This window comes from Dermacentor albipictus, chromosome 4 (assembly GCF_038994185.2).
Source record: "Dermacentor albipictus isolate Rhodes 1998 colony chromosome 4, USDA_Dalb.pri_finalv2, whole genome shotgun sequence".
Classification (NCBI taxonomy): Eukaryota; Metazoa; Arthropoda; class Arachnida; order Ixodida; family Ixodidae; genus Dermacentor; species Dermacentor albipictus.
The window spans coordinates 27,992,556-28,006,868 of record NC_091824.1 but is presented as its reverse complement, the minus strand read 5'-3'; the positions used below and the strand labels follow the sequence as shown (position 1 = coordinate 28,006,868).

Here is a 14,313-nt window from a genome sequence, read left to right as displayed (position 1 = left end):
CATTTCGACAGTGTGTACTACACCAAGAAACGGGAAGTCTTGCTTTAAGTCACTTGGCTTCAAAGGTTTAGGTACACGTGAAGAGGCAGTCGGCGTCGCGGTGCTTTTGTTCACATAGATAAACCACTGTGACGTCATACTCCTGAAGACGAGCCAGGCAGCCTGAAATTAAAGGTCCATCAAACTCGCAAGCCAGCACAGTGAGTGGTGGTCAAATAATTCCTCGAAAAGGCCGGCCATACAGGCAGGGTCGGACTTTGCCGATTGCCCAAACGACGGTACAACACGCCTTTTCAGTCGTGGAATAGTTGACCTCTGCCTTTGTCAGACGGCGGCTCACGCAGGCTACTACTCTTTCGGCGCCGTTTTGCCACTGAGCAACTATGGCGCCGAGCCCCACGTTGCTGGCGTCTGTGTGAATTGATGCGGCAGCTTTGTCGTCGAAATCCGCGAGTACGGGAGCTGTTTGCAGCTGCTTCCGCAATTCTGCAAAGGGTGCTTGTTGCTTGTCCATCCACCCGAAGGGCACATCTTGGCGTGTTAATCTCGTTAATGGTTCGGTGATCCTTGAAAGTCCGACAAAACGACGGTAGTAAGCACAGATACCTAAGAAGTGTTCAACTGCCTTCTTGTCAGTCGGACGCGGGAACTTGCGACAGCAGCTAGCTTCTCGACGTGTGGCCGAACACCGTGGGGGCTGACTACGTGTCCAAGAAACGTGAGCTCCTGAAAGCCAAAATGACATTTCTCCAGCTTGATAGTCAGGTTCGCTTTGCTGATTACGACGAGTACGTGCTCAAGTCGTTCTAGATGCTCATCAAACTTTCTTAAAAACACCGCAACCTCGTGTAAGTAGGGTAAGCACGTCTGCCATTTCAGTCCAGAGAGAAAAGTGCCCATCATCTGCTCAAATGTGGCAGGTGAAGAACACAGGCTGAATGGGAGGACTCTAAATTCATATAATCTACCAAGCGTCCCGAATGATCTTTTTTCGCGGTCACGCTCATCGGCTCCAATCTGCCAGTACCCTGACTTAAGATCCAAAGAGGCGAAATATTGGATGTGGCGTAGACGGTCCAGAGCGTCATCGATCCGTGGCAGGGGATAAATGTCGCGTTTGGTGACTTGGTTTACCCGTCGATCGTCTACACATCAGCGTAGTGCATTGTCCTTCTCTTTACCTAACAGGTCGGGGGACGCCCATGGACTTATGTATGGCTTAATCACGTCATCTTTGACTACGCCTTGAACCTGGCGCTTTATCAAGTCCCTTTCTGTAAGCGAAACATGATACGAACTTTGACGAACGGCGCGTGCTGACTCGTCCGTAGGAATGCGATGTCTCGTAACGGAGGTGCGCCGTACTTTAGACTCGGTAGAGAAGGAGGCAGAGAAGTCATTGAGAAGGGTGAGTAGCTCCTGGTTCTGTGCTTCCGATAAGCCGGAGTTAATCTGAATGCGATCGCTCAGGTTGACCACTTCCAATGAATTAGGCGAAGCAGTTCCTAGCGAGGTGACATTCGTGAGGGCAGCAATATTATGGAGCAAAGCGACAGCTGTGCGTTGCAGTAATTGCTGATAATTGTTGCTGAAGTTGGTCATCAAGACTACTGAGCATCCGTTCTAAAGCTGGATGAGGCTCAGCGCAGTGTAGACTTTGCGTTCAAGCATTAACGAAATGTTTGCCTCGGAGATGCCCTCATAGCCTTCGAATGCGTCGCATCCTACCAAGATCAGTAGGCTTCTTCTTGGCCGTACTGTTATGATGCGCGAGGCGTTTTCGATATGGTCCTTGTTGCAGCGTCGCTTGCTATGGCTTCTGCCGCAGACAACGTCAAACTCGACTGTTCCAGGTTAATTATGGCTCCATTCGCCTGTGTAAAGTCCACGTCGAGTATCAAGTCCCTCGAGTAAGTGGGCGAATAATGAAGACCCCGACCCCGACGCACGCTCTCTGCTCATACCTGAGCTGTCCCCACCAATGTGAAATAAAGCGGTGACGACTTCGTCGTCTGTGGTAACCAGTATATCTGACGTTACAACTTGTCGTTGATCACCGGAATGCGCCTGCACGTCGTTGTCGTCGTGATGGGGGATATTCGACACACACGGCATCAGCGGCCTCACCTCCGCAGGTCGCTTGACCCAGTTATCCAGGTTTGTAGGGCTAGGCGAGCGACGGCTACGAGCGTCTCGAGGAAGCGCCGGACTGGGCGATCGTTGTCAAGCGGGCGATTAAGAATGGGGCTCGTGCCTTCGCTGCTTGAATGAATTATCACAACGGGCGATGAACTTCCGTATCTCCATAGGGCGCTCACCAGGCCGTGGACGAGAAGCACCTGCAGGAAACCCTACGGAGACCCAGGAGCCGATAGTAACCACATCCTGTGTGCGTGGCCAGCACCTCCGCAATGAAGTCATAAGGGCCTGAGGTCGGCGCCCACTAGACGTCGCTTTTTCGGGGCCTCGAGTCCTCGAGGGACGGTGGACTGCGACGCATGAATGGTGGGGCGCGTGACGTTTGAGGGGCCGTGCAGCGACGGGCATCGTGCCGCGTCAACACAAGTCATTCAGATGGCCTCTCGCCGTTGTCATACCTCGTAGCGTTCAGGAACTTGGATGGCTGTCCTAATCTCGTCGCGTACTATCTTTGCCCCAGAAATTCAACCTCACGGCGCGCTGGTTACCTGAAATTTCTGGAGCTCTTCTCGTACCACAGCCCCGATCAATTCGCGCAGGTCCTCGAGGTGGTTTCCTGAAGTCATGGCAGGGGGGTTGTTTGAATGTTCCATCACGCTGCGTCATATTGTCTGGCACGCTGTCGAAGGGTCCTTTCCATTGCAGTCATTTCTGCAAGAAAGTCGCATGTGTAGTGGACGAATTTCGAATAAGCCCAGTAATTATCTCTTGCTTCAAGCCTCGCATCAGGTGTCGTACCTACTTGTCTTCGGCTGTTGTGGCATCCACACGTCTGAAGAGTCGAGCTATATCTTGAGTGATGACGCTTCTTGTTCGGGGCTTGGAATTCTCCACTCCACTCTCTCCTTCCTGTCCGTGTTGGAGCATGTGGCGCTCAGTTGCCTTCTAAATTCGTCCCACGAAGACCATGCCGCTTCATGGATATGGAACTACATCCTCTCAGTGTCATGAAGCGCGAAGTACACGTTGCGCAGTTTGCGGTCTTCCTTCTATTCTTTTCATTCGGCGACCCGCTCGAAATGATCTAGTCAATCTTCCACGTTTTCAGTAGCATCTCCGTGGAATACAATCGGCGTCTGCGGCTGATTCATCAAGAACTGCGCCGACACAACAGCTGCAGCAGGAGACTGTTGGCTCAGGTTCATCGTCCGGATACGCTCGAGCAACATACTGTGTTCAGGTTGGAGCCCTTGCAGACGGCGGCTGGTACGTACGTTTACAGGGGTAATCTCTCCAGGATTTTCCACAGGAGACGTGTCAGGGGTACGCTGCCTCTCCGGCAATGGTAGCATATGCGCAAAACCTGCGCCAATAAAATGTCGCGAATATACCTGAGACAGGCTCCCCGAAACAGGATTGCCTTTTTTAATAATCGCCGACACCCCCCCCCCCCCCAGAAAAAAAATACGCTGCGCACAACTGCACCCTTCGTCGTCTTCTCTCTGGCGATCGGTGCTCGTAGTGGCCAGCTCACTTCAATCCAGTATCCTAAAGGCATCAACTCAAGGTCGGTGATTCTTTGTCACGCATTGTAGTTAGGTAGCGGCGTCCGATGATGGCTTGATCAAATTCTGTTGCTGTTGCTACGTCTTGTTCCGGGGGCGACTTCTTTGCTTCAATTCTTTGTGGGGGTGGCGTCGTTTGGTTGCTGCAGCATACTCGCCAGCGTCCGTGAATGGTCTTCGGCATTCGGCGTACAATAACCGCACCTTTATCAATTGCTCTTCCTAGTTTTCCACGTAAAGGCTCACGAACCAGCCAGGAGTTCAGCCAGTGTACGGCGGTGCTGTGGCAACATGCAGGGTCAGGGTGACGGCGAACGATAAGGCCGTCGAGGTCTCTACTTAGTGTCTCCAGTGACGTCGACGATCTCACGTGATCCTTCACCTTGTTGTGGGCGTGGCGGGTTCACGCTGCATCCTTGAGTGCCACCTGGTTGTATGGGCAAAGGCACTAGATAAGACCAGCTTCTCCGCAGTGACAGCACAGCGAGCAGTGCTCGGTGGCAGGCCAAATGCCCGGTGTGATGAAATATGTAGCGTGCCTGCCGAGTCGGTGCCATAATCTGGATCCAGTGTCACGGAGTAACTGCGGGACTGAACCTTGTGCTTGGTTGTGCATGCGATTGAGCGTGGAAGCGCGAAAGGGCCGGTGTCACAAGTGCAGTGAAGAAAAACAGAGAAGAAAAATGCAGACGAATCAGCAAGTGCAAGAACATAGCGCTCAGCAAATCGGCAAGAAACGAGTGGCTCAGACGGCCTAGAGAAGGCGAAGAGCAGGGAGGCGGGCCCTGAAGAGGAGCCAGGAATGACGCGTTGGCTGGAGTCGGACGTCCACGCTCAGGAGGCCAGCCACTGTCGAGGGACCCGGTCGAGAGCCCACGCACGAAGGGACCTCTAATCGATACGTCTTCCGCTCTCGTCAACCAGCCAACCAACCTGTTTTCGAGAGCCCGCCTGCCGCCTCCGCCCTTACCGCTCGTCGAGCAACGCAACATTAACCAAACTGTGAGTGCGCGGAGGGAGTCGCTCTGAACGCTGTGTAAGAACGCTTGATCTTGCTTGCCCCTATACCCTGCGCCTGTGTACTTGTTTTTTGGATGTTTGAATATATTGACGCGAAATACGTTTGCGCGTGTTGACACGGGACCCGTAAGGCGAGAACGACGAAGTTCGTGGTTGCGCGCGGGCTCTCCGAGGACCAGCCATCGCTAAAGGCAGACGTTTTTTCCCAATCTGTCGGTGGTAACCTGTTTTAGTTGCCATAGCTGGGGGACATATCTGGTGGACGTGCGGGGTACGGTCGATGTTAAGGTCTCCGGAGCATACTCGAGCCCTAAGCCCGGCGAGTAGTTCAACCGAGCTTACCCCTGTGCACGTACGTGCCAGCCGACGCCTCCAGGGACTCCAGCCACAGCACGGTCTGCTACCTGAACGAACTAGAATGACTACCCAACCACCTCCTGCCACTCCTGCAGCATCGTACGTTGTCGTCAATCACACCCGGGCGCCGAATCTGTTCCACGGAAGTGCTTCGGAAGACGCCGATGACTGGCTTGACCATTTTGACCGGGTTGCCAACCTCAACGACTGGAACCACCAGCGTAAGCTACGTTACGTGTACTTCGCTCTTGAGGATTCCGCGAAAACATGGCTTGAGAACCACGAGGTGACACTGACGTCATGGGAAGAATTTCGTAGGCAGTTTCTCAATGCCTTCGCCGGGCGGACAGGAAGGAGAGAGCGGAGTTAGCGTTGGAGGCAAGAATTCAAGGCCCGAATGAGCGAGTGACTGCGCACGTAGAAGACATGAATCTTCTTTTCAGACGTGCGGACCCTTTGATGACTGAAACAAAGAAGGTGCGCCATCTCATGGGCGGCGTCAAAGAGGAAATCTTTGCTGGCCTCATTCGAAATCCGCCGGCAACACTTGCAGAGTTGCATGATGAAGCCACTACTAGGAAAAGGCCCTTCAACAGCGGGCCAGGAAAAACAACCGCGACGCCATGATTTCAAGGGAGCTCTCTGCCGTTACCCTCGGTAACGACGTTGGCGCCTTGCGAGAACTCATCAGGGCTGTCGTCAAGGAGGAACTGCAGAAGATGCAGATGACCACTGCCCCTGTGAGACAACTGTCCATTGCGGAAATGGTGCGCGCCGAAGTACGACAGGCCGTCCATATTCCTGGACAGTACGAGGCACCACAGCAGGGACCGCACGCCGAAATGAGTTACGCTGAAGCAGTACGCCGTCCGTCACCCTCAAGTGCGTGCAGCATGGTACACCCCACTCGACAAATGGACGTAAGCTTCAGGCCACCTCGCAGCCCACCGCACATCGCCCAAGCAAGGACTAGGAAGAGCGACGTCTGGCGCACCACTGACTACAAGCCCCTTTGTTTTCATTGTGGCGAAGCCGGACACATCTACAGAATGTGTCCTTATCGTGATGTGGGGCTCCGTGGATTCCCGCCGAATGCACCTCGTCCACGACCTGGTGAGCGGCCGCCGGAAATAGAGAGTTTCGTCGCGAATCGTCGCAATGTTGATCAGCGATGGCAGGAGCCTCGTTCGTCGTCTCCTGTTCGTTACAGGTCACCATCACCAAGCCAAGCCTTTACTCGCGGGGCTCTGAGACGCCGCTCGCCTAGCCCGGCGGGTCGAGAAAACTGAGTTCAGCGACCTTCGGAGGTGAGGCCGCTGACGACGACCGTACGCAAGATCCTCCACCGTGACGACAATGACGAAAACAGAACGACGCAGACGTACAGACGGAGTCAAACACCTTACGAGAGGAAGTAACGTCGAACATTCCCGTCACCACAGACGACGAAGAAATAACGGCGTTAATCGACACTGGAGCGGACACCTCAGTTATGAGCATGGACCTTGCCTGCAAGCTGAAGAAAGTTTCTACCAAGTGGACTGCGTCGCATATTCGCACTGCAGGAAGCCATCTGCTAAACCCGGTAGGAAGATGCACAGCGCGCGTGAGCATTCGTGGGTTTACGTATCTCGGAGATTTCGTTATTCTCCCAAGCTGTTCGAGGGACCTAATTCTGGGAATGGACTTTCTGCAGGCTAATGGACCTGCGATTAACTTACAAAAGTCGCGGGTAACGTTTTCGACGGCGCAGGCCTTAGCAGGGAGCAGCACTGACGACACGTATGTCAACGCTTTGAGGATTGTTGACGAGAACCTCAGGGTGCCGCCACGGAGCAGCGTAGTGACCCTCGTCACCTGCGACGCATTCGACGGCTATGAGGGTAATGCCGAGGCAAATATCCCGGTGCTGCTCGAAAGACACATCTGCATCCCCCGGGGCCTTGTTCGAATACAGCATAAGTGCTCGCAAGTTTTGTTGACAAACTTCAGCCATGAGTATCAGCACATCCCTCAAGGTACAGCTGTGGCATTCCTGAATGACATTGCTTACTTCTCCGACATCGGCACGTTACAAGTGACTTCACCGGATGCAAGAACTCATGCCAGCCTGAATACCCGGGTCCACATTAATGCTGACTTAGTACAGAAGGATCAGCTGCTGGGTCTACTGACAGAGTTCTCCGGCTGTTTTTCCACGGAATCCCAAGTCCAGCGCACTTCCGTTACGCAACACCGGATCGTTACAGAGGAGTCAGCGCGGCCTGTTCATCAGCATCCGTATCGCGTGTCACCTATGGAGCGGGAGGCGATTAAGCGTCAAGTTCAAGAAATGCTAAATGATGATGTCATCCAGCCGTCGACAAGTCCGTGGGCATCGCCTGTCGTACTAGTAAAAAAGAAAGACAACGCACTCCGCTTCTGCGTTGACTACAGACGGCTTAACCGAGTCACCAAACGCGACGTTTATCCCCTGCCGCGGATCGATAACGCTTTGGACAGTCTACGTCATGCTCAGTTCTTTACCTCGTTAGAACTAAAGTCAAGCTACTGGCAAATCGAAGTGGAAGAGCGTGACCGTGAAAAAACCGTCTTCGTGACTCCCGATGGGCTGTACGAATTTAAAATGCTGCCTTTCGGTCTCTGTTCCGCTGCTGCAACGTTCCAACGAATGATGGACCTTGTACTAGTTGGACTAAAGTGGCAGACGTGTCTAGTGTACCTAGGCGACGTTGTGTTTTCCACCACGTTCGATGAACATCTCGCCCGGCTACGAAGTGTTCTTACCGCAATACGCAAGGCCAACCTCAGCATCAAGCCTGAAAAATGTTACTTTGGCTTCCAGGAACTCAAGTTTCTAGGCCACGTGGTCAGCTCCCAAGCAGGACGACAAGACCCAGAAAAACTCGCTGTCTTTGCCGAGTTTTCTCGTCCTAAAGACAAAAAGTCTGTTCAGCGGTTCCGGGGCCTCTGCGCTTACTACCGTCGTTTCGTTGAAGGCTTCTCAAGGATTGCTGAACCGCTCACGAGACTGACACAAGATGTGCCCTTTGCGTGGATGGAAGAACAAGAGCAGGCCTTCAACGAATTACGTAAACGCCTTCAATCCGCTCCAGTGCTGGCGCATTTTGATGACACCGCGGCAACTGAAATACACACCGACGCCAGTAACGTAGAACTCGGGGCCATTCTGGTGCAATGGCAAGATGGCGCAGAACGTGTAATTGCGTACGCGAGTCGTAGTCTGACAAAAGCAGAAGCTAATTATTCAACGACCGAAAAAGAATGCTTAACAGTCGTGTGGGCCATCAGCAAGTTCCGACTCTACTTATACGGCCGGCCATTTCGAGCGGTCAGTGATCACCACTCGCTCTGCTGGCTTGCCAATCTACAAGACCCGTCAGGTCGCCTCGCTCGTTGGAGCCTCCGCCTTCAGGAATACGACATAACTGTTGTCTACAGATCCGGCCATAAGCATAGCGACGCTGACTGCTTGTCCCGTTCTCCTATTCCCTTGACATCCTCCGACTTGGAGATAGATTTGCCGTTTTTTGGTGTCGTCGACGTGGTGCGCATGGCTGACTATCAGCGTGCAGACTCTGAGCTGCTTCGAGTCATCCGATATCTCGAGGGAGCTGACGTTGTTGTCCCACGCCCACTTTCACGAGGATTGACGTCGTACTGCCTGCGAAACGATGTCCTGTACAAGAAAAATTTCGAGAACAGCCAGGAAACGTTCCTTCTCGTCGTTCCGACGGCACTGCGCGAGGAAATTTTACAGGCGTGTCACGATGGTCCCTGTGCCGGCCACTTAGGCTTCGGGAGGACAATAGCTCTCATACGGCGAAAATACTATTGGCCGTACCTATTTTCGTCGGTTCAGCGCTATGTGCGAACGTGCCGTGACTGTCAGAGGTGTAAAATTCCACCCGTCGGCCTTTGGATCCCCCTCCGGCGCCGTTCCAGCAAGTGGGAACGGACCTTCTTGGGCCGTTCCCCACGTCATCCTTGCAAAATAAGTGGATAATCGTGGCAACTGACTATTTAACTCGCTATGCGGAGACGAAAGCTGTGCCGCGGGGAACTGCTGCTGAAGTCGCCAGCTTCTTCGTCCACAACATCGTGCTTCGCCATGGTGCACCCACTGTACTCATTACTAACCGCGGTGCAGCGTTTACAGCGGAGTTATTGCAACAAGTCGTCACCCTGACGCACACCAACCAACGAAAGACCACAGCCTATCATCCCCAAACAAACGGCTTAACAGAACGCCTAAACAGAACATTAGCCGACATGCTCTCCATGTACATTGATGTGGAACACAAAACATGGGATGAAATTTTGCCATACGTCACGTTTGCTTACAATACCGCTGTGCAGGAGACCACCGAGTTTACACCATTCGAGCGTGTTTACGGACGTCACGTTACCACCCCCTTAGACGCCATGCTCCCGGTAGACCACGGAACCTCAAAGAATGACACCACTGAAGATTTCGTCGAGAAAGCCGAGGAAGCTCGCCAGCATGCTCGGAATCGCATCCGCACCCAGCAGAATATCGACGCCTACCGTTACAAGCGGACCGGACGGAATGTTCAGTACTCACCAGGTGACCGCGTGTGGGTGTGGACACCTATTCGACACCGTGGGCTTTCAGAGAAATTGTTGCACCGCTACTTCGGCCCCTACGAAGTTGTACGCCGCCTCAGTAATGTGAATTGCGAGGTGGTGCCTCAAAGCTCTGATTCTGGTGCGAACCGACGCCGTCCCCGTGCTGAAATCGTCCACGTAGTACGGATGAAGCCGCACTACGCACGCCAGGGTTAAGCAGCCCTCACAAACCGTTTTAGCATTGTGTACGCTCCTGTATATATTTTTTGTGTCTTTTCATGTGGGCATTCTTGCCCTTAGTGCGCGCCCGCTGCCCTTGAAGCGACCGGGCCGGTCGCTTTTGAGAGGGGAGCAATGACGCGAAATACGTTTGCACGTGTTGACACGGGGCCCTTAAGGCGACAACGACGAAGTTCGTGGTTGCGCGCGGGCTCTCCGAGGGCCAGCCATCGCTATAGGCAGACGTTTTTTCCCCAATCTGTCGGTGGTAACCTGTTTTAGTTGCCATAGCTGGGTGACAATATGTTTGTGTGCGGTGAGTGTTACCGTTCGTTCCTTGCTGCACTCGGAAGCGTCTCTTACTCACAAGGTTAAACATGCTCCCGGAACCACATGGAAGCACCCGGTTTTTTTAGGACGTAGCCTTGTCCGGCAGGCCTTAGCGCTGGCGGCGACGACAGCAGGGGACGGGATTGCGGCGATTGCAGCAGAGGCCTCCGGTGACGTAACTCACTGGCTTACCGCTGTGGCTGCGGTGGTGTAGGAAATCCTATGGACTGCTGGATTTCTTCACGAAAAATGTCATGAATTGATGCGACTTCAGGCTACGACGAAGGAAATATCTTCTGTAGTTATCTGATCGCCTCCCACAGGTTGTTGGAGGAGAGTGCTTCGGCAATTCCACAGACTGGCAATGAGCGGCGGTTACATTGTCTGGTGCGCATTTCCAGAGTCGGTACATCGGACAACTTCTCTGTCAGGAATAGAGCTACGGCCTTCAGCGGATTGCGTATCAGCTCAGCGAAGAGCTCTTCCTTGGCAGCGTGCATATATAAAAAGGAGCTTTATTCTCTCTGGACACGTCGGGATCGGCAAGCTGGAATAGCAGGGTAGTCTTTGGGAAAATATCGAAGTTCTCGTTTGCTTGCTGGATCCTGGATTCTAGAAGAGCTTTGGCGCGCACTTCCACATGGCGTTTCTGAAGGTCGGTAGGAACCAGCTGCGGAACTGCTCCCACATCGTTAAGGTGTTTCTCGATTCTCGAATCACGTCATGGCGGCAGCTTCCAATGAAAAAAAAAAGACAGGCCACGGCTTGAGTTGGCAGTTACAATTCAATGTGGTGGTCCTTTCCCACCAGTTCTCCAATGAGCTTTCCAGGTCCACAATCCATGACAGCGTAATGTCTGTAGGTTGCACAAGGATTGACGACGCTGGTGCTGTATTCGCGGCTGCTATCTTGGATCGGATATTTTTGGACTCCTCAGGTAGCGGTCCGTACTCCGGGGGCAGGTCTTGTAGCCTGTCGTAGCTCGATGGTCCATGTCGACGTTGCGTTGTCTTTAAGGCTTGAGTTTGGTTCATGGCTTGAAGGCGGTGTCCAGTACGTGAACGTAAGAGCACTCCCACGAGAAGTCAGGTTCTTGTGACGGTGAAGAATTACATTGTGCCACAATGGCGAATAATAAAACAAGTATTCATTGGGCGAACCTGTGCCCATAAAATCAAGTTGCACTCGGACCGAAAAATTGTGACAAGCACATGCGTAGGTCGTCAAAATCTGATCTGTGAGCTAAACGAGTCTGCTATTTACACAAGACTCATCGGAGGTTCCAGTGTCATCATTGGTGTTAGCGTGCTTCCTAGAATGTGCAACACTGTTCGCTTCACACATGCAGCATGCTTACATAAGTCTCGGCGACAGTAATCGGTGGCCGACAAATGCGGGCGCGCCTCGCGTGGCACGACAACTTTGACAGCGCTTAGCAACTGAAAGGTAGGTAACCTGGCAAAGAGAAATTAAGGTCACGTGTAAATATTGGGAAATCGGCGACCACATGTTAAGGTACATGTTAACCACATGTTAAGGTCCTCTGACGAATCATGCACGTGTTGTCTGCACATGACAATGTGCACGTGCGTCCTTTCGTAACCATGTGACTGCTAGTATTTTCGCTTCTAGCCCTCGGGCTATCTGAATCGCGATAACTAGAACAAAGTACGCTAGGACAACATTTCCCCTTTCATCAGGCGCAGCGAAGAACCTCTGGAGGTAAAAACCCTGATCCCCAAATGGCACGACTCATGATTATATCGTGATTTCATCGCATCAAACCAAATAACATTTTTTTCGTACATGCTAGCAAAGGGGTGCACTCTTGCATGTCACAACTGTTGAAGTAGATACGGCTTTGCTGGCGCAATTTTTTGCACCCATCTGATTCCGATAATATACGCTGGTCAGAAGAGTTCGTGTTGGTAGGCGCACAATGAGAAAAGCACGCGTGTGCGCAATACCATTAATTTACACCACATGCCTGGCTCGGCCAAAGGCACAAAATTAGGTTTTTCAGGGTTGGTGGGTGCTTACGGATCCACCATTATTTTGTCGTCCCCACATGTAGATGACCGCGGCATATGGAAATGGATACAATGTTGACAGCGTACATTTTATCTGATTAGTCTGAATTTTAGTCTGATTAGATGAGGCTCTTTCATGAAAATATCAGCGATGCATTTAAAGATATTTCGCATACAGTAAGCATGCCTTGTGCTTGGTGATATCTTGACACCATTTGTAAACCGCGATAAGCGGTCACTGGAAGAAAAACAGTTTACGCGACCTAAGATTGTTTCGCCAGAATGGTGACAAACGTCCTAGTGACACCTCACTTTTGCTTGAATAAAGTAAATTTTAGATGGCTGAGAAATTTCATTATTGCATTTGGTAGATGTTCGCCTTAAGGTTGCTTACGTTTGACAACCTGATGATTGTCACAGGAACCTTTTATATACGCATGCCTGTGAGAGTTATTTTTCTTGTGTCAGAAAAATATACAATTTAGTTCCCCTTGCACTGCACTTAAGCCGTCAGAAACACATCGTCAGCTCACCTAGCGGGAAAGCGCAAGCAATCAGAAGTGCCAATAGCGTGTGGCAATTCGAGAAGGCAGCAAATGATGCTATCACGAGAGATAGGTCAGCATTTCGGAGGTATGTAGTCCTGTTGAAACTGGATTTGTAGACTTGAACATATTCGTTGGAAGGCTCTGTTTCTTTCGTTTGGGAAGCCGGCTCGGGTTGTGCCTTGGGAACCATAGTCACGAAAATAGCGAAAGCTGAATCAAGCACAGAAATAGCCCAGGCGGAAAGGAAATGCCCCAGCCAGAAGAGGCTTGACGGAAGACCCATGACCTCTTGCAGATCCTGAAAAAATAAAAAAAAATATTGCCAGTCGCAAATTTTTATCCCGTTTACTCGCTAATAGCGACACAGCTTTAGCTCGATGTCAAATATAATTTCTCACGTCAAGAAACCAGTAATGTTTGTATCTATCAATCGATAAAGCAAGTGAAAGCGAAATAAAGCTCAAAAAGAAAACAGTGCGTACTGAAACAGTTGAAATAAATTCCAGTGGCACTGGAATGCAAAAACATTTGTTTTCCGTGCTTTGGGTGCTCGAGAATGAAAGCTGAAAAAACTCCAAATTTACAGCAAGGTGCCTAGCATCGGGTGCAAAGGAAACCGTCCAAACGTTCATTGCTGGCATGGTTAAATATGCAGGTCTAGATCTTTCAAAGCACAAAACATTTAATTTAATTCGGGTATAATTGACCTTCGATGACTATGCAAGCAGCGGTGTTTTCTCTTTACTGGCTACTCCGCTGGTTGCCTCTTCCCAGATGAGCGACCAAACGTGGCTTGACCTAGATAAGGTGAGGCTTATAGCGCGTGAAAAAGACAAGGACGAAAGTGAGACGTGACACACACAGGCGCTAACTTGCAACAATCTTTATTTCGAGAAAGGGACCCATACATATATACAGCTTTTTCGCGTACATCATACATGCGCTGTTTGCAAAACTCCCTTACACACCATTGCACAGCTACGATAACTCTTTGCGGTAAAGGGCAATCGATGGTATTGACACACAGTTATCCCCAAGCCTATCAATCATTTTCGCTTCTGTAATTTCGCGAGCTATCCTACCTCGGGCTGTTCCCAAAATGGAGCAGCCTCTGTATGCTGGAGCATACGTCGAGTGGTCACCATCATCCACCCCGGCAACAGTGCACCTGCAATGCCTGCAGTGAGCGTCAAGGAACCCACCTTGCTTTTCTGCTACATTATACCGGTGTTCCTTCAAACGCTCCTTGAGGCATCTTCCGCTTCGCCCCACGTAGTTCTTCCCGCACTTTAAATGAAGGTTGTAAACAACTGCTTCCACACACTCAGCAAACGGTCCCTGGTGTTTCTTTTTGCACGTGTGCTTGTCAGAGAGGCCGGGTATGGTTGGTCTGCACAGACACTGCTTTACAGCAAACCTAGACAAGGCTGTTTCGCAATAAAAAATACTTCGAAAATAAAAGAAGGCTCAGGAGAAGCTGGAGAAAATAATTGC

The 14,313-nt window shown here is 51.4% G+C and overlaps 1 protein-coding gene across 3 annotated transcripts in view; it reads right to left on the bottom strand.

Annotated features, from left to right (window-relative positions):
- The window catches only part of LOC135900215 (phospholipid-transporting ATPase ABCA3-like), a 661,060-nt gene that overhangs the window by 481,559 nt on the left and 165,188 nt on the right, over positions 1–14,313 (bottom strand). For all 3 annotated transcript variants that reach the window (XM_070536864.1, XM_070536866.1, XM_070536865.1), the window contains exon 6: positions 12,805–13,117. In XM_070536864.1, coding sequence (XP_070392965.1) covers positions 12,805–13,117 — 313 coding nt within the window. The remainder of the gene's footprint in view (positions 1–12,804; positions 13,118–14,313) is intronic.